Raw genomic sequence first — 24,527 nt, forward strand, 5'->3', positions numbered from 1 at the left:
ACTCTCTGTGAGAACCACAATTAAGGTGGCTAACCAGTAGGACAACCTCACAGCGAGCCGTATAAGACATTTCTAACATGTATTTTGCAACTTTGTCAGACACACATTTGTACAATTCCAGGGGGAGACCATTGGGACCCGCCACTTCGCCAGACCTTATTCCGTAGATTGTACTCCTCACTTCCTCCACCATCAGGTCGAGCTTAAACTCCCTCCTTTCCTCCCCTGAACAATATCTCCCAAGAGTTCTGCACATTCCTCAGTGGTGGTCACATTGGTCGTAGCATATACCCCTTCATAGTATGTTGCGAAGGCCTCTGCTATCGCTTCCCCTACTGTATGCACCTCCCCCTCCTCATCCCTGATGTCTACCCCCCAGTTCCTACCCTTTTCTCTTCTATCTAACCAGGCTAGTAACTTGCCGGTCACATCACCCACCATCATCATAGAGGTGGCATTGCACAGCCAGCACCTGGGACCGAGCAGGATCTTCCGCTAGGTCTTTAAAATCCTGTTGGAGAAGTCAAAGATGGTGCACCCGTGCACAGTCAGGGGGTCCCCCCTCTAGTACAGCTGATTTCAGTTCAGCAGTATCTTACTCTAAAGCCTTGCACTTTAACGTTACTCCTTTTTTTCAGCCCCCCTGTTAACGCCTGGACTTGGCCTCTCAGCATAGTCTGGAAGGCCTCCCATAGGGTGCAGACCAAAGCAACCATACTCTAATTTTCCTGAAAGTATTGCTCCGTATGTTTGAGGAGCTTACTGCGGAGCGATACCTACTTCAGGTACCACAGATTTATTCGGGACCTACATTTGAGTCCGCAGGGGGCCAGTGAGCATCACTTCAACTGAGGAATGGTCAGAAATACCTCTCAACAGGTGCACAGCACTATGGAAGCAACCTGCAGTTGTAGTATGGGTGAATAGATAATCTAGCTGTGCGAAACTATTGTGTGTGGCTGCCAAGTGCGTTTATTGTCAAGCCAGTGGATGGTGCTCGTGCCAGAGATCTACTAGGCCCATTGCTTCTACGAAGGTCCAAAGGGCAATGTTGTTCGATCCCCCCTGCAAAGGAAAATCCTGTCCATGTTCAATGCCATGGTGGCATTCATATCTCCCCCAAGCACCTAAACACCAGCTTGTAGGTCTAAGAGAAGAGTGCTAGGCGCCAGGAGAGTGGCCGCATGTAGTCGTGGTAGTATATAGACTGAACAGAGATTCAATGTGTGCCCCTCTCCTAAGTGCCAGTCTGGGCCTCATAGCGGCCCAGAGGATTTGATTAGGATGACCACCCCACTAGAATTGGAAGCAAACCCTGAGTGGGCTGCAAGGGAGTATCCCATGCGGTTAAGTGCTTTGTATGGATTCCCTTTAAGATGTGTTTCCTGCAACAAGACGATGTTTGGAGAGTGTCTACGAATGTACAGTAGGACCAGAGTACGTTTGTTGTTGTTGCCCAGGCCACTGAAGTTCCACGTCATGACCTTTAACTCTGATCTAGTGTGGGACCCCATATTGTAGAGTAGCGTAGGGCATATCTCCCATAGTGTAGTCTGAAATGTATAAAACCACACATCCTCAAAACCTCAAGCTGCCCCTCCACACTACCCACTGTAGCTGAGCTTGAACACAACAAGCCATGCAAACAATCAGAACATATGGTCACAACTGTTCCCAACCACTAACCCCCACACTGCTACCCTGCACTTAGGTAATTGTCCACCCAGTTCCCCAACTAGCAGAGCGTCCGTAGCCCAACAAATAACAAGAAAAGCACAGCCAAGGGGTGGCCAGCTCAGCCACAACAATCTACGAAACCACAACTTAATAGTTAAACCCCAACTTAGTAGCATAATCTGTTAGTCCCACATCCGTAAGCTTAAACTTTGCAAGCATTCCTAGTTTCAACTTGTACAAGCTTTTAGCTGAGTGACACCTTCAGTGAAGTACATGCAGTGAGAATACATCTCCTTCGGCTTCTAGAGCCCGTTCTCAGTCCCCAGAGTCTCCACTGCCTGGGGCCTAATATTGTCCTTTACTGTCCCCTTCTGCATTGTTTCAGTGGGCTCCCCTTCCTTCCCTCACAAGCGGACCATGCCCATCCACTCCCAGACCTCTGTCAGTGTGGAGATGTATCATGACTTACCATCTGAAAGCACTCGTAGTTTTGCAGGGTAGAGCATCATATATTTAATCTTTTTAGCTCAAAGCCCCCTTTTGATCTCGTTGAAATTCCAGCGCTGACACTATACCGGGAGTGTGAAGTCTGGGGGAAAAACATATTACAGAGTTCTCAAAGTGTATATCACCATGGGAGCGGGCTGCCTGAAGGACTCTCGGTCTCGGCAGGGGGATGGGGACAGGCACACGGTGCGCCCGCTCAACAGAAAATAACTTTGAAAGGTGCTTGGGCCGGAGGATGTTTAGTATAAGGTGTTCTAAGAAGAGGTCCAAACTCGGCCCGCCGGAACCCCCACCACTCTACTGTTATTTCTTCTGGATCTTCCTTCCTGATCCTCACGTTTAGCAGCCATGATTGCATCCTGTTTCGTGAGATGTTAAACTAGGTCTTCCATCCTTTAAGTGATAGCCTGAAGCGTGTGAATGTGTGTTTCAACAGTCTTGACTTTTTCAGGCATTTTTTGAAAGTCCGCCCTCAGAAGATTGTCATTGACTGTTACTGCAGCTATCTTTGGTTCAAGAACTTGTTTGAGTTCTTGAATGGTGGCCATAATAGCACCTAGGGAGGTTTCCTGCACTGCAGGTGTCTCGTGCCTCAACTCAGTAATGTTCAGAGGTGGTAGGATTACCACACATTTATCCATTCTGTTGGCTTGCATCTGCGGGGGTCCCTTAGGCTTCATCATCCGATGCGGCCGGATTATGGTCGGATGGCAGGGTAAATTTCTTACTGACCGTGGAGTGGTCTCAAGTTGCAGCCATCTTGGCCGAGGCCACTCCACGCTCTCCTGTCACATGATATTGATGGCATGCATCATGCATGTTGTTCTGGACATACTGTTACAAATCACGTCTTTGCACATATAGGTACCTCGGGAGAGAGAGGATGTAATAATCTCCTGTCTATCGTCCACTGCCAGACCTTCAGACTACGGAGGGACACCACATAATCCAGTTATACTGCCTGGATAGGCAAACAATAGTGGCCTTATGCCGTCAGCTGGCATCATATCTGTCTCGAACTAACAGTGATCTAACTTGCATACCACTCATAGTACAAGTCATGTAAGTATTGCACTTCCTGGCCACACGGTCCTTCCAACATACAGATGCTCTATCTGGTGGCATGTCCTAACCTATGTTCAGTCTGATGTTGAAGGATTTCATCTCAGCAATGTTGAAACACATTGAATGCTATATCAGGTTCCCCCGATGTGATGATTTAGCCAATGAGAAAGCGGACTTTTATGGTTTTGCCCGCCTCCCACATGTGGTGGGGGCCACTGATGGCACACATGTTGGCTTGGTGCCACCGCATGCCACTAAACCAGTCTATCACAACAGAAAGAACTTCTATTCCATCAACATGCAAGTTGTCTGTGTGGAGGATCTCTACTTCTGAAATAAGTGTGACTGTTATCCTGGATCAGCCCATGATTCCTTCATAATGTGGAACAGCGCAATACCCCAGCTGATGTCACAACTGCACCCAGAGAGTGCCTAGCTGGCTGGCAAGTCACGTCTGTCCTGATTGTGTGTGAGCAGTGTCAGGTGCTACAATCTTGAAGTGAGTGACTCATTGTTGCACATAAGTCCCAATCCTTAACAGGAGGCTCAACATATCCAAACCGTAGTTGGTTGTTGATGCCGCTGAGGAATCTAACTACGCCAGCGGAAGCCCGCTTAAATGAGGCCCATGGAAGAACGTGGCGGGCAGTGGAGGGGGCTTTTGGGCTCCTGAAGGCCAGATTAAGGTGCCTGGACAGGACTGGTGGAGCCCCCTCCTCTACTCACACGAGAAAGTGTGTCAGATCACTCTGGCATGCTGCACGCTCCACAACATCGTCCTGCTGAGGAATATCCTGTACATCCCAGAGGAGGCAGAGCCTGCAGTGCCACTGGGTGAGAATCCAGAAATGCCAACTGAGGATGACAGTGGTGAAGAGGAAGGAGCTAACTAGTAAAAAGATCCCATCCATAGCTACTTCTCACGAGTTTAAGTATGTCATTTGATGTCATGACTGTACAATGAACTGTAGTTGTGAGAATGTGTGTAGTTTGGTGTATTAGCAACAACTAGGGAGCTGATACTCTATAATTATCAGCCAAAGGCTGCTTGATAAGATATCTTTTGACATCCCCACCTTGATGATGTCACTTTGTGTGTGTCAATTTCCCTGCTTTGTTTCCAGATGCTTGCTATGTGACTTTTGTTATATGTATGGTTTCAAGCCTGTACTTCTTGTTTATTTTGTTTTACAGGTACGTTCACCATGACACCTTCATGTGGGCATTTCAGAGTTGTGACATGGGCAGGTATGTGATGCTGTTCTGACACACAAAGTGGACATGGATTGTTCCAGGTAATGTAGGTCAAAGGGTTTGGGTGTATGGGACCTGTGCCAAGACAGCTTGCACAGTGTTTGGGTGGAAGGTCAGAAGTGCCCATTGGACATGTTTTGTGTGCTGGGGTAGGCCTGATGCATCAGATGTGTCATCATGGAGCCATAAAATATGTAGTCCTAGACCACGACAAAGTAATTTTTCCTTCACATTGACTAAACACTATTTGTATGACCTGTATGTACATGTAGATGTGTTTCATCATTGTAGGCCACAGTGCCTGTGGGTCACAACAGTGACATTTGTTTGTGTCATACCACCAGATGCATGGGCATTAGATTATGATGGCCCTGTGATCAGAGACTGTTGTACTACCATCTGTCTGCATCATGTATTATTTGATGTTGAATTACGTTGGCGTGGTATGTGATAAGCCCAAGATGATGACATCAACCACATCAATTTTTGCCTATTCTACAGGACCATGTCTGACAAATCCCTTCCTTCTGTGGTCTGAGGGTCTGTAACTGTCAATATTTTCATTTACTCAGTATGAGACAATCATTCATGATTTCCAGTAGTACAGGCATGTTAACAGCCTATGTGCTGAAAAATGCAATACAATATTAGTTTGAGCAGGTACTTGTATGCATGTGTTTGTGTGGGAAGGTTATAATCCTGAGTTGGACACTGTGTACACGCTACATATCCAATCTTAAACAATTACCTTGGATCAGCACTGTATGGTTCATATGGTCTGACATATCTACAAGGCCAAACAGGAAATCAAAATCAGTAAACAAGGAGTCAGTGAAGGGTGAATTTATTGGGAAGCTATGATTAACATAAAATATATGTGACATGACAACACATTTCAAATGTGAAGGGGCATGTCATGGTGAATGAAACCACTGGAGTAGATGACACACCATTGGGAGTCCAAAGTCCAGAGTACTCCTCCCATTGGAAATGGTAGATGTTTCAGGATCAGCCCAGAGTGAATTTATATCACACAAAGGAGGTCCTTTAGGAAGAGGGTTATTACTGGCAGTGGTGGGTGTCTTGCCATCTGCACCTCCTGGATTCTTTGCTGGACATCCCCACCTGCGTTGGAGGGATAGGGGGTGGTGGGTGTGTGGCGAGGGTGGTGTCTGCTGCTACAGAGAGAGGGGTGTCTGGGGCTTGTTGTTCTTCTGGCAGGGCCTCCCTTCCAGTGGCTGGCACCGATGTTGATGGGCCTGCTGTTGATGAGCCGAAGGAAGGGGTATACTGGTACTGTAAACTCCTACTCAGGGTAGTGTGTATGTCACTCAACACCCTTGTTAGGGAGGCCATGTTGGTATTGTGGGCCTCCATGTGTTCCTGCATGTCCCACTGTAACTGCTTCATTTCCCAGAGTTCTGTCAACACCTGGCCTAATCACACCTTTGGACTCCGAAGAGACCCCCCCAAGTCATGGCTGATGGTATCCTGGACAAGAGCAGTCCCAGTGGCCTCACTCCGCTGACCCATACACCCTATCCCTATGGGTCTGTGCCATTGCCACAGGGGTCCCTCTCCAACTTGTTTCTGGATTCTCATTGTCCAAAGTGTTCCTATGCACCTCAGGATTCAGGGCTGGGAGGTGACATTGAGGGCCCAGTGAGACTCACTGTAGTCATCTGATCAGATTGCCCAGATAGGCCATAACTGTCCTCCACGTCCAGGATAGTCATCGTCACGAAGGGCTTCATCCAGGGGGGTAGTGTCAGTCTGTTCCGTGGCCTCTGCGTGCCCAGTGGCAGATGCACCTGTTGATGTAAAACATACATTGGTACTGATTGTATTGTGACCTCTACCTTTAATGGATTAGTGTTACAGTAAGTAGTGACCTTTGACAAAGTTAAGTTGTAGTTAATCCAATTGTGGCAAGTAACTATGGTATTGGGTGATTTGACATAACGTGTGAAGCATTCCAACCCAATATGACTCAAGCAGCTGCTGAAATGTGCAGATCAGCTGCACTTTTGAGGATGGAATCAATATGACATCTTGCCACCAGTGCAGCCAACACAGTGTAGAGTTAAGATATGGCTTTACCATTTTGAGGTCTACCTGAGTGGGATGCAGGCAGACCCAGGACTTTGTTGTACATGTGACTGGAGTAATGTACACAGTGCTGTGTCAATGTGTTTCTTACTGCTGCCAATCTGGTGATGCATCTTGAGGCCTTATGAGTATTTGCTGTGCACACTGGGTAAGGTGTCATTCCTGTCCTCAATAGTTTCATCTTGGCATAGCAAGTCAAGATGGAGCTATGTAGATAGACACGTCTCTTATTTGAGCATGATCTGTGCTGAATCACTCTCCAGTGAGTACACTTCATTGGTGAGTTGGCAAACAGATTTTTGTACAAGGTAACACTGTGCTGGTGTTTGGAGTTACAGAAACAGGGCCTCCTGGGAGTTGCAGTCATTTCACTCCCTCTACTTGCTAACACTTGAAAAATGGTATCCTCGCAGGTGAGTAAACTTCATTTGGGAGTTGACTTACAGATGTATTTGGGCAAGTGAACACTGGGATGATAGTTGGAGTTAGAGAAACATACCCTATTGGGATTTGCAGTCAGGTCAGTCCATCTACTTCCCAACACTCTACAAATGGTATCCTCCCATGTGAGTACACTTTAATTGTGAGTTAACAAACAAGAGTAATTGTGAAAGTGAACCTTGGGTTGGTGTTTGGAGTTACAGACGACAGCCTCCTGGGAATTGCAGTCAGGTCACTACCTCTACTTCACACACTTGACAAATAGTAACTTCCCAGGTGAGTAAACATCATTTGGGAGTTGACAAATGTTTTATTTTTATTTTTTTACAAGTGAGCACTGAGATGGTGGTTGAGTAACAGACACAAGACCTCCTGGGAGTTGCAGTCATGTCACTCCCTCTACATACTGTACAAACAATATCATCCCAGATGAGTACACTTCAATTGTGAGTAAACAAACAAAGATAATTGTGCAAGTGAATCCTAGGCTGGTGTTTGGAGGTACAGACACGAGGTCTCATGGGAGCTGCAGTCAGATCACTCTCTCTACTCCACATACTATACAAATCTTGGGTATTACATATCTGTATGCAGACTGCATCTAGGTTTGGGCATACATTTACAAGCTGAGACATATCATGAGTCCTCGGATTATTTTTTGATATTGAAAGACTAACAGATCCCTTTTGGACATATGGCATGTGATGAGCCTTGGTAGCTGCGACGTTGGGTCGTCCAACACACATTGACAGTGTTTACACTCAGATACTCTGTGTATTGAATGTTGGTTAAGTACATGAAGACAGTGGCAAAAAGTGAGCTGTGAGCATGCATGACATTGCATTTTTGTGACATTTTATGTGTTGTTACTTACCAAACTCCACCCCCGAGGTATTCCTGTCAAGCCCTTGGGATGCAGGATAGCCAAAACCGTCTCCCAAAGAAGAGTATTAATGTGGTACTGGGAGGGCCAGTGCCAGTCTTCTTGGCCTGAAGCTGGTGCCTGGAGAACAGGGAACGAACCTTGCCCCTGAGGTCGTTCCATCTCTTCCTAATGTCCTCCTTTGTGTGCAGGGTGGTGCCTACAACATTTACTCGGTTGACGATCCTGTCCCACATTTCAATCTTCCTACTGAAAGGAGTATGCTGGACATGTGCTCCAAACAATTGTGTCTCTTTTCTTATGATTTCATCCACCATGACTATGGTTCTTAACTCATCTTCAGTAAAACTGGGATTTTTTTTTTATTTTTTTAACGTGACGCAGTGGGGAAAAAAAAAAAAAAAAAAAAAAAAAAAGGGTGACCGGGACTTACTTACTTAGGGGTAGTGCAATAAGGTGTGGATGGACAAAAGTGTCTGCAAGGTGCTCTATGGGATTGTGGAAAAAAGGGATGCCTGATCTATGTACTCTACAAAAAAAGGTGCTCGGGCTTCGTTGGCTTGCAGAGGAAATGCAAAGGATTGTGGTCTGTGAAGGGCTGTGTTTTATAGTGTCCTTTGCAGATGTGTCCACTTGGCCAATGTGTGTCAGCTGTGTTGTTTTAGAATTCATCCAATGTGCACTTGTCTGTTACTTTGCTGTCCGCGAACTGCTGTGGTCCTGACCATCATTGGCTGACCGCCACGTCAAAATGTGTGATTGTAATATGCTCAGTGGCTGGCAGAGACGCTGGACGTCGAACCGCCTATATCCAGGCTGTCGTGCCTCTGGGGGTCTGCCTTTTTTGCTTGATGGTCAGTGCTTAATGCCCTCACCACAGGCACACTGGGGTCAAGAAACTATAGCGATCAGAGGCTAAACACATCCTCTCTGAAGAGCAGTGGCACTTTGTTAAACACCTGGTGAAAACACTGTAATAAATAAGAACATTTTAAGAACCTTAGAGTCTCTCCCTTTCTGAGAGTGACACTAAAATATGTTTAATCCAGATGATTCAAATGGTGTGCTCCAGGTCCTACACTAGCAAGGCCATTCAATATCTGATGTTTGGAACTACCAGTTTATTTTTGGCTGGTTTGAGGGACTGATCTGAAATGCTGTGCAGCAGCTCAATCAAAGATCTGCATAAAAAACATGTATTCATTTTTTTATTCAAATGGTACTATGATGGCCTTTTTTGAAGGACCTTCTGTATTTTCTATGACAGAATGGGCAAGGGTAGATTATGTTAAAAAAATGGAGGGAGACAGCAACTGTGGAAAAATGCAGAAAACAAGGGAACTTCTATCTTAGTCTATGAACACAGAAACCATTAAGCTTTTTCAATATCAATACATTGACCATCTAATGTAAACAGCAAACAGAATGAACTATCCACTATGAATGACGTACAAGTTACTTACCTTCGGTAACAAAATATCTGGTAGAGATATATTCTAGTTGCAGATTCCTTACCTTAGAATTTCCCCCAGGTGTCAGACTGGATCCGGAGATTTTTCTTCTAGCAATACCCTTGCACGTCAGTAGGTGGCGTTGGTCGACTTCGCGGGTGGCGATGCAGTCGCCGTGATGACGTCGGGAGTAATAATTAGATGCCACCTTCGCGCAGTGACGTCAGTTTCTTTTAGCGTCTTTCCACGCCAAAGCGCAGAGCTGATAAGAACACTGAGATTGGTGCCCCAGAGCGAAAGACCTGAAGGGGGAATCACTGTCCCTAGAAATCAGCAAGCAGGGAGGATGGGTGGGCAGTTAGGAATCTGCAACTAGAATGTCTCTACCAGATATTTCGTTACCGAAGGTAAGTAACGTGTACATCTGATAGAGACTTCTAGTTGCAGATTCCTTACCTTAGAATAGATACCGCCTTACCTTAGAATAGATACCGAAGCAATGCCATCCTCGGAGGTGGGCTTCTGAACCAAGATCATACTAGGAAGTCCTGCAAGACCGAACAACCAAAGTAGCTGTCCCGACGGACCTGACTGTCCAGGAAGAAGTGTTTAGCAAACGTGTGCAGAGACGCTCACGTAGCTGCCTGGCAGATATCCAGGACAGGAACTCCGTGTGCTAACATAGTGGAAGCAGCAGTTGCTCTGGTGGAAAGAGCACGCAAACCCTCAGGGGGTTGCTTCTTGGCCAAAGCGTACCACATTTTGATGCAAAGAAGTACCCATCGAGCGATGCTATGTTTTTGCACCGTCTTCCCTTTTTTAGCACCCACATACTCGACAAAGAGATGATCGTCCACCCAGAAATGTTTGGCACGATTAATATAGCACGTCAATGCTCTTTTTGGGTCCAGGTGGTAGAGTCTCTCCACCTCATGAGAAGGATGTCGGGGAGCGTAGAAAGTAGGCAGGGTGATGGACTGTCCTACATGAAAAGGTGTAACGACCTTTGGAAGGAAGGAAGCTTTAGTGCGCAACATCACTTTGTCAGGGTGCACAGACAAGTATGGAGGTTTAGACGAAAGGGCTTGAAGCTCACTCACCCTGCGAGCAGAGGTGATGGCAACAAGAAAGACAGTTTTGAAGGTGAGGAGCCGCAAGGGACAATTGTGCATCGGCTCAAAGGGAGTACACATTAAATAAGTAAGGACAAGATTGAGGTCCCACTGAGGCATGATAAATGGAGTGGGAGGAAATAAATGGGTAAGGCTTTTTAGGAATCTACTCACAATAGGAGATTTAAAAAGTGAGGGCTGATCAGGTAACCTAAGGAAGGCTGAAATGGCAGATAAATATCCTTTAAGGGTGTCCAAAGCAGAGGCCTGCTGGGCCAAAGAAAGAAAGAACAAAAGAACTTTGGATAGATGGGCAGAGAGGGGATCAACAGATTTTTTGGTGCACCATGCCATAAATTTATTCCAATGACAGGCGTATACAGCTTTAGTGGAGGGACGCATGGCTGCCAAGATAACATCGCAGACTTCAGGTGGAAGATCAAAAGTCGTCAACTGTCGCCGCTCAATCTCCAAGCAATAAGGCAGAGGTTGGACAGGTTTGGGTGAAGAATCGTCCCGTGTTGCTGCGACGGAAGATCAGCCCAAAGAGGCAATCTGAGGGGAGGATCGATGGACATGCTCAATAGCTCTAGATACTAGACTTTCCGTGCCAGACGCCAGTGGTCTGGATACTTCTCCATATGCTGGCATGCTGTCTCCTCCTACTGTGGCTATGGCGGAGGGAGCAACTTATGGTATGGGGGTCAGTATGGTAGCTGAGGTCCTTGGCCTTGAGCTTCCTTCTGTAGAGGTCACGTCCAAGCTCCTGACGGAGGTGCTTCAGCCAGGGGCTTCCACATCCGAACCCCTTTTGCCGTTCAGTGAAGCCCTGACTGATGTCCTTTTGGGTACTTGGTCCAAACCCAATACAGGGGCTCCTGTGAATAGGACTATCGCACGCCATCGGCCTGCTCCGAACGGCCCTAAATTCCTGTCCCAACACCCCACGCATAAGAGTCTTGTCGTCCAGACTTCCTCTTCTTCAGGCGCATTCCCTTCCGCAGCCCCTAGTAAAAATATGTTAAAGTCAAAACATACCACAGCAATCATGGGAATAGAAAATAATTCTGGAGCCACCAAGATGACTTGGTGTAAGGAAATGCCTCCTTGGCATGGTTGCCCCCTGACTTTTTGCCTTTGCTGATGCTATGTTTACAATTGAAAGTGTGCTGAGGCCTGCTAACCAGGCCCCAGCACCAGTGTTCTTTCCCTAACCTGTACTTTTGTATCCACAATTGGCAGACCCTGGCATCCAGATAAGTCCCTTGTAACTGGTACTTCTAGTACCAAGGGCCCTGATGCCAAGGAAGGTCTCTAAGGGCTGCAGCATGCCTTATGCCACCCTGGAGACCTCTCACTCAGCACAGACACACTGCTTGCCAGCTTGTGTGTGCTAGTGAGGACAAAACGAGTAAGTCGACATGGCACTCCCCTCAGGGTGCCATGCCAGCCTCTCACTGCCTATGCAGTATAGGTAAGACACCCCTCTAGCAGGCCTTACAGCCCTAAGGCAGGGTGCACTATACCATAGGTGAGGGTACCAATGCATGAGCATGGTACCCCTACAGTGTCTAAACAAAACCTTAGACATTGTAAGTGCAGGGTAGCCATAAGAGTATATGGTCTGGGAGTTTGTCAAACACGAACTCCACAGCACCATAATGGCTACACTGAAAACTGGGAAGTTTGGTATCAAACTTCTCAGCACAATAAATGCACACTGATGCCAGTGTACATTTTATTGTAAAATACACCACAGAGGGCACCTTAGAGGTGCCCCCTGAAACTTAACCGGCTGTCTGTGTAGGCTGACTAGTTCCAGCAGCCTGCCACACCAGAGACATGTTGCTGGCCCCATGGGGAGAGTGCCTTTGTCACTCTGAGGCCAGTAACAAAGCCTGCACTGGGTGGAGATGCTAACACCTCCCCCAGGCAGGAGCTGTAACACCTGGCGGTGAGCCTCAAAGGCTCACCCCTTTGTCACAGCCCAGCAGGGCACTCCAGCTTAGTGGAGTTGCCCGCCCCCTCCGGCCACGGCCCCCACTTTTGGCGGCAAGGCTGGAGGGAACAAAGAAAGCAACAAGGAGGAGTCACTGGCCAGTCAGGACAGCCCCTAAGGTGTCCTGAGCTGAGGTGACTCTGACTTTTAGAAATCCTCCATCTTGCAGATGGAGGATTCCCCCAATAGGGTTAGGATTGTGACCCCCTCCCCTTGGGAGGAGGCACAAAGAGGGTGTACCCACCCTCAGGGCTAGTAGCCATTGGCTACTAACCCCCCAGACCTAAACACGCCCTTAAATTTAGTATTTAAGGGCTACCCTGAACCCTAGAAAATTAGATTCCTGCAACTACAAGAAGAAGGACTGCCTAGCTGAAAACCCCTGCAGAGGAAGACCAGAAGACGACAACTGCCTTGGCTCCAGAAACTCACCGGCCTGTCTCCTGCCTTCCAAAGATCCTGCTCCAGCGACGCCTTCCAAAGGGACCAGCGACCTCGACACCTCTGAGGACTGCCCCTGCTTCGAAAAGACAAGAAACTCCCGAGGACAGCGGACCTGCTCCAAGAAAAGCTGCAACTTTGTTTCCAGCAGCTTTAAAGAACCCTGCAAGCTCCCCGCAAGAAGCGTGAGACTTGCAACACTGCACCCGGCGACCCCGACTCGGCTGGTGACGATCCAACACCTCAGGAGGGACCCCAGGACTACTCTAAGACTGTGAGTACAAAAACCTGTCCCCCCTGAGCCCCCACAGCGCCGCCTGCAGAGGGAATCCCGAGGCTTCCCCTGACCGCGACTCTTTGAATCCTAAGTCCCGACACCTGGGAGAGACCCTGCACCCGCAGCCCCCAGGACCTGAAGGACCGGACTTTCACTGGAGGAGTGACCCCCAGGAGTCCCTCTCCCTTGACCAAGTGGAGGTTTCCCCGAGGAACCCCCCCCTTGCCTGCCTGCAGCGCTGAAGAGATCCCTAGATCTCCCATTGACTTCCATTACAAACCCGACGCTTGTTTCTACACTGCACCCGGCCGCCCCCGCGCTGCTGAGGGTGAAATTTCTGTGTGGACTTGTGTCCCCCCCGGTGCCCTACAAAACCCCCCTGGTCTGCCCTCCGAAGACGCGGGTACTTACCTGCAAGCAGACCGGAACCGGGGCACCCCCTTCTCGCCATTCTAGCCTATGTGTTTTGGGCACCACTTTGAACTCTGCACCTGACCGGCCCTGAGCTGCTGGTGTGGTGACTTTGGGGTTGCTCTGAACCCCCAACGGTGGGCTACCTTGGACCAAGAACTAAGCCCTGTAAGTGTCTTACTTACCTGGTTCACCTAACAAATACTTACCTCCCCTAGGAACTGTGAAAATTGCACTAAGTGTCCACTTTTAAAACAGCTATTTGTGAATAACTTGAAAAGTATACATGCAATTTTGATGATTTGAAGTTCCTAAAGTACTTACCTGCAATACCTTTCGAATGAGATATTACATGTAGAATTTGAACCTGTGGTTCTTAAAATAAACTAGGAAAAGATATTTTTCTATATAAAAACCTATTGGCTGGATTTGTCTCTGAGTGTGTGTACCTCATTTATTGTCTATGTGTATGTACAACAAATGCTTAACACTACTCCTTGGATAAGCCTACTGCTCGACCACACTACCACAAAATAGAGCATTAGTATTATCTATTTTTACCACTATTTTACCTCTAAGGGGAACCCTTGGACTCTGTGCATGCTATTCCTTACTTTGAAATAGCACATACAGAGCCAACTTCCTACATTGGTGGATCAGCGGTGGGGTACAAGACTTTGCATTTGCTGGACTACTCAGCCAATACCTGATCACACGACAAATTCCAAAATTGTCATTAGAAATTCATTTTTGCAATTTGAAATTTTTCTAAATTCTTAAAAAGTCCTGCTAGGGCCTTGTGTGTTAAGTCCCTGTTTAGCATTGTCTTTTAGAGTTTAAAAGTTTGTTAAAAGTTTGAAATTAGATTCTAGAAACAGTTTTAGATTCTTTAAAAAGTCTTCCAACTCTTAGCAAAATAATGTCTGATACAGAGATGCAGGTGGTGGAACTCGACACCACACCTTACCTCCATCTTAAGATGAGGGAGCTAAGGTCTCTCTGTAATATCAAAAAAATAACCATTGGCTCCAGACCTACCAAAATTCAGCTCCAGGAGCTGTTGGCAGAGTTTGAAAAAGCCAACCCCTCTGATGATGACATCACAGAGGAAGAAATTAGTGACTTGGAGGCCAATGTCCCTCCTCCAGTCCTAAATAGGGAGAACAGGACCCCTCAAGTCCTGTCTCCAACTGTGTTAGTCCGAAATAGTGAGTCCCTCACAGGAGGGTCCCACATTTCTGAAATCACTGAGGATACTCTCAGTGAAGATGACCTCCTGTTAGCCAGGATGGCCAAAAGATTGGCTTTAGAGAGACAGCTCCTAGCCATAGAAAGGGAAAGACAAGAGATGGGCCTAGGACCCATCAATGGTGGCAGCAATATAAATAGGGTCAGAGATTCTCCTGACATGTTAAAAATCCCCAAAGGGATTGTGACAAAATATGAAGATGGTGATGACATCACCAAATGGTTCACAGCTTTTGAGAGGGCTTGTGTAACCAGAAAAGTGAACAGATCTCACTGGGGTGCTCTCCTTTGGGAAATGTTCACAGGAAAGTGTAGGGATAGACTCCTCACACTCTCTGGACAAGATGCAGAATCTTATGACCTCATGAAGGGTACCCTGATTGAGGGCTTTGGATTCTCCACTGAGGAGTATAGGATTAGATTCAGGGGGGCTCAAAAATCCTCGAGCCAGACCTGGGTTGACTTTGTTGACTACTCAGTGAAAACACTAGATGGTTGGATTCAAGGCAGTGGTGTAAGTAATTATGATGGGCTGTACAATTTATTTGTGAAAGAACACCTGTTAAGTAATTGTTTCAATGATAAACTGCATCAGCATCTGGTAGACCTAGGACCAATTTCTCCCCAAGAATTGGGAAAGAAGGCGGACCATTGGGTCAAGACAAGGGTGTCCAAGACTTCAACAGGGGGTGACCAAAAGAAAGGGGTCACAAAGACTCCCCAGGGGAAGGGTGATGAGACAACCAAAACTAAAAATAGTAAAGAGTCTTCTACAGGCCCCCAAAAACCTGCACAGGAGGGTGGGCCCAGAGCCTCTTCACAAAACAATGGGTACAAGGGTAAAAACTTTGATCCCAAAAAGGCCTGGTGTCATAGCTGTAAACAGCATGGACACCAAACTGGAGACAAGGCCTGTCCCAAGAAAGGTTCCACTCCAAACTCCCATCCAGGTAACACTGGTATGGCTAGTCTCCAAGTGGGATCAACAGTGTGCCCAGAGCAAATCAGGGTCCACACTGAAGCTACTCTAGTTTCTGAGGGTGGGGTGGATTTAGCCACACTAGCTGTCTGGCCGCCTAACATGCAAAAATACAGACAGCAACTCTTAATTAATGGGACTAGAATAGAGGGCCTGAGGGATACAGGTGCCAGTGTCACCATGGTGACAGAGAAACTGGTTTCCCCTGGCCAATACCTGACTGGAAAAACTTACACAGTCACCAACGCTGACAATCAGAGAAAAGTACATCCCATGGCAATGGTTACTTTAGAATGGGGAGGGGTCAATGGCCTGAAACAGGTGGTGGTCTCCTCAAATATCCCAGTGGACTGTCTGCTTGGAAATGACCTGGAGTCCTCAGCATGGGCTGAGGTAGAACTAAAAACCCATGCAGCAATGCTGGGTATCCCTGAACTGGTGTGTGTGAAAACGAGAGCACAATGCAAGGCACAGGGTTAACAAGTAGAGCTGGAGTCTGGAAGAATGGCCCAGCCTACCAAGAGAACAGGAAAGTCAGTTGGGAAACCAACTGCAACACAGCAAAAGAAAGGGAACCTCTCTTCTCAGGAAGAAGTTCTGCCCTCTGAGGGAACTGAGCCTTTGGAGCTTGAACCTTATCAGGTTGAGCTCTTAGGCCCAGGGGGACCCTCAAGGGAGGAGCTGTGTAAGGGACAAGAAACCTGTCCCTCTCTTGAAGGCCTTAGGCAGCAAGCTGCTGAAGAGTCCAAAGGCAAGAAAACTGGAACCCATAGGGTCTATTGGGAAGATGGACTCCTGTACACTGAGGCCAGAGACCCCAAACCTGGTGCCACTAGGAGAGTGGTAGTGCCTCAGCTGTTCAGAGAGTTCATCCTAACATTGGCCCATGACATTCCCCTTGCTGGACATTTGGGACAAACCAAGACGTGGGAGAGGTTAGTCAACCACTTCTACTGGCCCAATATGTCCAACATGGTTAAGGAGTTTTGCCTCTCCTGCCCCACCTGCCAAGCCAGTGGTAAGACAGGTGGGCACCCAAAGGCCCCCCTCATTCCACTCCCAGTGGTGGGGGTCCCCTTTGAAAGAGTGGGTGTGGACATAGTTGGTCCACTGGAACCTCCCACAGCCTCAGGAAATATGTATATCCTGGTAGTAGTGGATCATGCTACCAGGTATCCTGAAGCTATTCCCCTTAGGTCAACTACTGCCCCTGCAGTAGCCAAGGCCCTCATTGGTATCTTCACCAGAGTGGGTTTCCCTAAGGAGGTGGTGTCTGACAGAGGTACCAACTTCATGTCAGCATACCTAAAGCACGTGGAATGAGTGTGGAGTGACTTATAAATTCACTACACCATACCATCCACAAACTAATGGCTTAGTTGAGAGATTCAACAAGACATTAAAAGGCATGATCATGGGGCTCCCAGAAAAACTCAAAAGGAGATGGGATGTCCTCTTGCCATGTCTGCTTTTCGCTTACAGAGAGGTGCCACAGAAGGGAGTAGGATTCTCACCCTTTGAACTTCTGTTTGGTCATCCTGTAAGGGGACCACTTGCCCTTGTTAAAGAAGGCTGGGAGAGACCTCTCCATGAGCCTAAACAGGACATAGTGGACTATGTACTTGGCCTTCGCTCTAGAATGGCAGAGTACATGGAAAAGGCAACCAAAAACCTTGAGGCCAGCCAACAGCTCCAGAAGTTTTGGTATGACCAAAAGGCTGCACTGGTGGAGTTCCAACCAGGGCAGAAAGTCTGGGTTCTGGAGCCTGTGGCTCCCAGGGCACTCCAGGACAAATGGAGTGGCCCTTACCCAGTACTAGAAAGGAAGAGTCAGGTCACCTACCTGGTGGACCTGGGCACAAGCAGGAGCCCCAAGAGGGTGATCCATGTGAACCGCCTTAAGCTCTTCCATGACAGGGCTGATGTGAATCTGTTGATGGTAACAGATGAGGATCAGGAGGCAGAGAGTGAACCTCTCCCTGATCTTCTGTCATCAGACCCAAAAGATGGCACAGTAGATGGAGTGATCTACTCAGACACCCTCTCTGGCCAACAGCAAGCTGATTGTAGGAGAGTCCTACAACAGTTTCCTGAACTCTTCTCCTTGACCCCTGGTCAGACACACCTGTGTACCCATGATGTGGACACAGGAGACAGCATGCCTGTCAAGAACAAAATCTTTAGACAATCTGACCATGTCAAAGAAAGCATCAAGGTGGAAGTCCACAAGATGCTGGAATTGGGAGTAATTGAGCGCTCTGACAGCCCCTGGGCTAGCCCAGTGGTCTTAGTCCCCAAACCTCACACCAAAGATGGAAAGAAAGAGATGAGGTTTTGTGTGGACTACAGAGGGCTCAATTCTGTCACCAAGACAGATGCCCATCCAATTCCAAGAGCTGATGAGCTCATTGATAAATTAGGTGCTGCCAAATTTCTAAGTACCTTTGACTTGACAGCAGGGTACTGGCAAATAAAAATGGCACCTGGAGCAAAAGAAAAGACAGCATTCTCCACACCTGATGGGCATTATCAGTTTACTGTTATGCCCTTTGGTTTAAAGAATGCCCCTGCCACCTTCCAAAGGTTGGTGAATCAAGTCCTTGCTGGCTTGGAGTCCTTTAGCACAGCTTATCTTGATGATATTGCTGTCTTTAGCTCCACCTGGCAGGATCACCTGGTCCACCTGAGGAAGGTTTTGAAGGCTCTGCAATCTGCAGGCCTCTCTATCAAGGCATCCAAATGCCAGATAGGGCAGGGAACTGTGGTTTACTTGGGACACCTTGTAGGTGGAGGCCAAGTTCAGCCACTCCAACCCAAGATCCAGACTATTCTGGACTGGGTAGCTCCAAAAACCCAGACTCAAGTCAGGGCATTCCTTGGCTTGACTGGGTACTACAGGAGGTTTGTGAAGGGATATGGATCCATTGTGACAGCCCTCACTGAACTCACCTCCAAGAAAATGCCCAAGAAAGTAAACTGGACTGTGGAATGCCAACAGGCCTTTGACACCCTGAAACAGGCAGTGTGCTCAGCACCAGTTCTCAAAGCTCCAGATTATTCTAAGCAGTTCATTGTGCAGACTGATGCCTCTGAACATGGGATAGGGGCAGTTTTGTCCCAAACAAATGATGATGGCCTTGACCAGCCTGTTGCTTTCATTAGCAGGAGGTTACTCCCCAGGGAGCAGCGTTGGAGTGCCATTGAGAGGGAGGCCTTTGCTGTGGTTTGGTCCCTGAAGAAGCTGAGACCATACCTCTTTGGGACTCACTTCCTAGTTCAAACTGACCACAGACCTCTCAAATGGCTGATGCAAATGAAAGGTGAAAATCCTAAACTGTTGAGGTGGTCCATCTCCCTACAGGGAATGGACTTTATAGTGGAACACAGACCTGGGACTGCCCATGCCAATGCAGATGGCCTTTCCAGGTTCTTCCACTTAGAAAATGAAGACTCTCTTGGGAAAGGTTAGTCTCATCCTCTTTCGTTTGGGGGGGGGTTGTGTAAGGAAATGCCTCCTTGGCATGGTTGCCCCCTGACTTTTTGCCTTTGCTGATGCTATGTTTACAATTGAAAGTGTGCTGAGGCCTGCTAACCAGGCCCCAGCACCAGTGTTCTTTCCCTAACCTGTACTTTTGTATCCACAATTGGCAGACCCTGGCATCCAGATAAGTCCCTTGTAACTGGTACTTCTAGTACCAAGGGCCCTGATGCCAAGGAAGGTCTCTAAGGGCTGCAGCATGCCTTATGCCACCCTGGAGACCTCTCACTCAGCACAGACACACTGCTTGCCAGCTTGTGTGTGCTAGTGAGGACAAAACGAGTAAGTCGACATGGCACTCCCCTCAGGGTGCCATGCCAGCCTCTCACTGCCTATGCAGTATAGGTAAGACACCCCTCTAGCAGGCCTTACAGCCCTAAGGCAGGGTGCACTATACCATAGGTGAGGGTACCAATGCATGAGCATGGTACCCCTACAGTGTCTAAACAAAACCTTAGACATTGTAAGTGCAGGGTAGCCATAAGAGTATATGGTCTGGGAGTTTGTCAAACACGAACTCCACAGCACCATAATGGCTACACTGAAAACTGGGAAGTTTGGTATCAAACTTCTCAGCACAATAAATGCACACTGATGCCAGTGTACATTTTATTGTAAAATACACCACAGAGGGCACCTTAGAGGTGCCCCCTGAAACTTAACCGGCTGTCTGTGTAGGCTGACTAGTTCCAGCAGCCTGCCACACCAGAGACATGTTGCTGGCCCCATGGGGAGAGTGCCTTTGTCACTCTGAGGCCAGTAACAAAGCCTGCACTGGGTGGAGATGCTAACACCTCCCCCAGGCAGGAGCTGTAACACCTGGCGGTGAGCCTCAAAGGCTCACCCCTTTGTCACAGCCCAGCAGGGCACTCCAGCTTAGTGGAGTTGCCCGCCCCCTCCGGCCACGGCCCCCACTTTTGGCGGCAAGGCTGGAGGGAACAAAGAAAGCAACAAGGAGGAGTCACTGGCCAGTCAGGACAGCCCCTAAGGTGTCCTGAGCTGAGGTGACTCTGACTTTTAGAAATCCTCCATCTTGCAGATGGAGGATTCCCCCAATAGGGTTAGGATTGTGACCCCCTCCCCTTGGGAGGAGGCACAAAGAGGGTGTACCCACCCTCAGGGCTAGTAGCCATTGGCTACTAACCCCCCAGACCTAAACACGCCCTTAAATTTAGTATTTAAGGGCTACCCTGAACCCTAGATAATTAGATTCCTGCAACTACAAGAAGAAGGACTGCCTAGCTGAAAACCCCTGCAGAGGAAGACCAGAAGACGACAACTGCCTTGGCTCCAGAAACTCACCGGCCTGTCTCCTGCCTTCCAAAGATCCTGCTCCAGCGACGCCTTCCAAAGGGACCAGCGACCTCGACATCCTCTGAGGACTGCCCCTGCTTCGAAAAGACAAGAAACTCCCGAGGACAGCGGACCTGCTCCAAGAAAAGCTGCAACTTTGTTTCCAGCAGCTTTAAAGAACCCTGCAAGCTCCCCGCAAGAAGCGTGAGACTTGCAACACTGCACCCGGCGACCCCGACTCGGCTGGTGACGATCCAACACCTCAGGAGGGACCCCAGGACTACTCTAAGACTGTGAGTACAAAAACCTGTCCCCCCTGAGCCCCCACAGCGCCGCCTGCAGAGGGAATCCCGAGGCTTCCCCTGACCGCGACTCTTTGAATCCTAAGTCCCGACACCTGGGAGAGACCCTGCACCCGCAGCCCCCAGGACCTGAAGGACCGGACTTTCACTGGAGGAGTGACCCCCAGGAGTCCCTCTCCCTTGACCAAGTGGAGGTTTCCCCGAGGAACCCCCCCCTTGCCTGCCTGCAGCGCTGAAGAGATCCCTAGATCTCCCATTGACTTCCATTACAAACCCGACGCTTGTTTCTACACTGCACCCGGCCGCCCCCGCGCTGCTGAGGGTGAAATTTCTGTGTGGACTTGTGTCCCCCCCGGTGCCCTACAAAACCCCCCTGGTCTGCCCTCCGAAGACGCGGGTACTTACCTGCAAGCAGACCGGAACCGGGGCACCCCCTTCTCGCCATTCTAGCCTATGTGTTTTGGGCACCACTTTGAACTCTGCACCTGACCGGCCCTGAGCTGCTGGTGTGGTGACTTTGGGGTTGCTCTGAACCCCCAACGGTGGGCTACCTTGGACCAAGAACTAAGCCCTGTAAGTGTCTTACTTACCTGGTTCACCTAACAAATACTTACCTCCCCTAGGAACTGTGAAAATTGCACTAAGTGTCCACTTTTAAAACAGCTATTTGTGAATAACTTGAAAAGTATACATGCAATTTTGATGATTTGAAGTTCCTAAAGTACTTACCTGCAATACCTTTCGAATGAGATATTACATGTAGAATTTGAACCTGTGGTTCTTAAAATAAACTAGGAAAAGATATTTTTCTATATAAAAACCTATTGGCTGGATTTGTCTCTGAGTGTGTGTACCTCATTTATTGTCTATGTGTATGTACAACAAATGCTTAACACTACTCCTTGGATAAGCCTATTGCTCGACCACACTACCACAAAATAGAGCATTAGTATTATCTATTTTTACCACTATTTTACCTCTAAGGGGAACCCTTGGACTCTGTGCATGCTATTCCTTACTTTGAAATAGCACATACAGAGCCAACTTCCTACACTTGGGCCCAGTCGTTCCTGATCTTCTTGAGAACTCTGGGCAGAAGTGGTATAGGCAGAAAGGCGTAAAGGAGGCCGGGGTTCCACTCGAGACAAAAAGCATCTCCGAGCGAGTGCCGCCTTGGAGAATCCAACGCACAAAACAGCTGACATTGTGCATTCTCTGCAGAGGCGAACAGATCGAACCAAGGCTCTCCCCACTGCTGAAAGACTATGTGCCACCTCTGGATGGAGACACCATTCGTAATTTGCTGTGCATCGACGGCTGAGTTCGCCCGCTCTGGCGTTGAGCGAACCTGCCAGATGTTGAACCACCAGGGTAAAGCCCTGATGTTCCAGCCATGTCCAGAGGCGTAGTGCCTCCTGACAAAGAGTCCAGAACCCTACTCCGCCCTGTTTGTTGCAGTACCAGATGGCAGTAGTATTGTCCGTGAACTTTTTGAGAGAGGGAAGAAATGCTTTCAACGCAAGCATGATCGCCCGGAGCTCCAGAAGATTGATATGTAGCCGAGCCGAGACTCCGCCGGAGACCAGAGGCCTCTGATCTCCGCCTCTCCCATGTGGCCGGCCCAACCCAGAAGTGATGCATCTGTCACTATAGATGGATCTGGTTGGGGAAGGGAGAGGGATCTGCCATGGACACAATACGGATTTGAAAGCCACCACTGAAGGTCTTTTGCAGTCCCCGCCGAGATCTGGACCATGTAGGAGAGGTTCCCCTGATGCTGTGCCCACTGGAACTTCAAGTCCCACTACAGAGCCCGCATATTCAATCCGGCATGTGCCACTAGCAGGATGCAGGAGGCCATGAGGCCCAGCAGCCTCAGAGTCAGTCTCACCGAAACCCAAGACGGAGGCTGAAAGATCGGAATCATAGCCAGAATGTCTTGGACTCGCTTTTCGGGAGGATAAGCCCGAAATTGCAATGTGTCCAGAACAGCTCCAATGAAGGGGACCGTCTGTAGGGGGAGTCAGGTGTGACTTCGTCATGTTTATAGTGAACCCCAAAAATTGCAGGAGGTTCGCCATAGTCTGAAGGTGGGAAACGACTTTCTGGGATGAGTCCGCCTTCAACAGCCAGTCGTCGAGATAGGGTAAGACTGATACACCTAACCTGCGCAGATGAGCTGCAACCACCGCCATCACTTTTGAGAACACCCAAGGGGTGCTGGTAAGGTCAAAGGGGAGCATGGTAAACTGAAAGTATTCATGACCTACAACGAATCGAAGGTAACGTCTGGGGGCAGGCAGGATGGGGAAATAAGCGTCCTGCAAGTCCAACGCTACAATCCAGTCTCCTGGGTTCAAGGCAAACAGAACCTGAGCCAGGGTGACCATCTTCAATTTCTCCTTCTTGAGGAAGTAGTTTAGGCCCTGAAGTTCTAGGATACGACGTAAGCTGTTGTCCTTTTTCGGCACAGAAATGAGCTGGAATAAGAAACACAACCTACTTCGGGCACAGGGACCGTCTCTATAGCTCCCTTGGCCAAAAGAGCTGCAACTTCCTGGCGGAGAAGCGCCAAATGATCCTCTGGGAGGTGCCTGAAGGATGGAGGCATGGCTCGTGGTGCAGATTCGAAAGGGAGGGAGTAGCCCTTTTGAACGATCTGCAAAACCCACCTGTCAGTAGTGATGGATTCCCAGTGGGGCAGGTGATGGCGAATCCTGCTGCCAACTGGATGGTTTGGAGGACTAGGAGGGTTTGGAGGCTGCAGCGGGGGCAGAAGTGGACTGGGCAGACCTCTGGTTCCCTGTCCCACGCCCATGTGGGATTCTGCGTCCCCGGCCACGCAGGGACTGGACAGCATCAGTGGCACAGTGGCTGGGTGGAGGACGCGACAGGAAACCCCTTCCGTGGCCACGAAAGGGGCGAAAAGTAGACTGCGGGGTGAGGGGCAGAGGAAAGACCAAGGGACCGAGCCGTAGCCCGGGAATCCTTGAATCTCTCCAAGGCCGAGTCCGCTTTGTCTCCAAGGAGACGGAAGCCATCAACGGGCATGTCCATGAGGGACTGTTGGACATCCCAGAAAAAACAGAGGTACGTAGCCAGGGGTGGCATCTCAAGGCCACCGTCATAGCAACCGACCTGCCCAGAGAGTCGGTCGTGTCCAGCCCACAACGAATTGTGAACTTCACCGCATCTCTCCCATTGTTCACAGCTTGGGAGACGATAGCACGGGTCTCCTCCGGTATCTGCGGCAGGACTTGCGCAACCATGTCCCACAAAGAATGGGTATAGCGGCCCAAAAGGCATGCGGTGTTCACAGACGCAGCGCGAGACTGAAGAAAACAACTTCTTACCAAACTGTTCCAACCTTTTTGATTCCCTATCCAGGGGTGCGGAAGGGAATGCGCCTGAAGAAGAGGAAGTCTGGACGACAAGACTCTTATGCGTGGGGTGTTGGACAGGAATTTAGGGCCGTTCGGAGCAGGCCGATGGCGTGCGATAGTCCTATTCACAGGAGCCCCTGTGTTGGGTTTGGACCAA

The 24,527-nt window shown here is 48.8% G+C and overlaps 1 protein-coding gene across 3 annotated transcripts in view; it reads right to left on the bottom strand.

Annotated features, from left to right (window-relative positions):
- The window catches only part of LOC138250083 (E3 SUMO-protein ligase RanBP2-like), a 580,259-nt gene that overhangs the window by 95,204 nt on the left and 460,528 nt on the right, over window positions 1-24,527 (bottom strand). The window contains exon 26 of one of the 3 annotated variants that reach the window (XM_069204485.1): window positions 6,072-6,314. The exons of the other annotated variants lie outside the window; for them this stretch is intronic. Coding sequence (XP_069060586.1) covers window positions 6,190-6,314 — 125 coding nt within the window. The 3' untranslated portion in view covers window positions 6,072-6,189. Of the gene's footprint in view, window positions 1-6,071; window positions 6,315-24,527 lie in introns of those variants that run through there. 3 annotated transcript variants of the gene reach the window in all.

This window comes from Pleurodeles waltl, chromosome 8 (genome assembly GCF_031143425.1).
Source record: "Pleurodeles waltl isolate 20211129_DDA chromosome 8, aPleWal1.hap1.20221129, whole genome shotgun sequence".
Lineage (NCBI taxonomy): Eukaryota > Metazoa > Chordata > Amphibia > Caudata > Salamandridae > Pleurodeles > Pleurodeles waltl.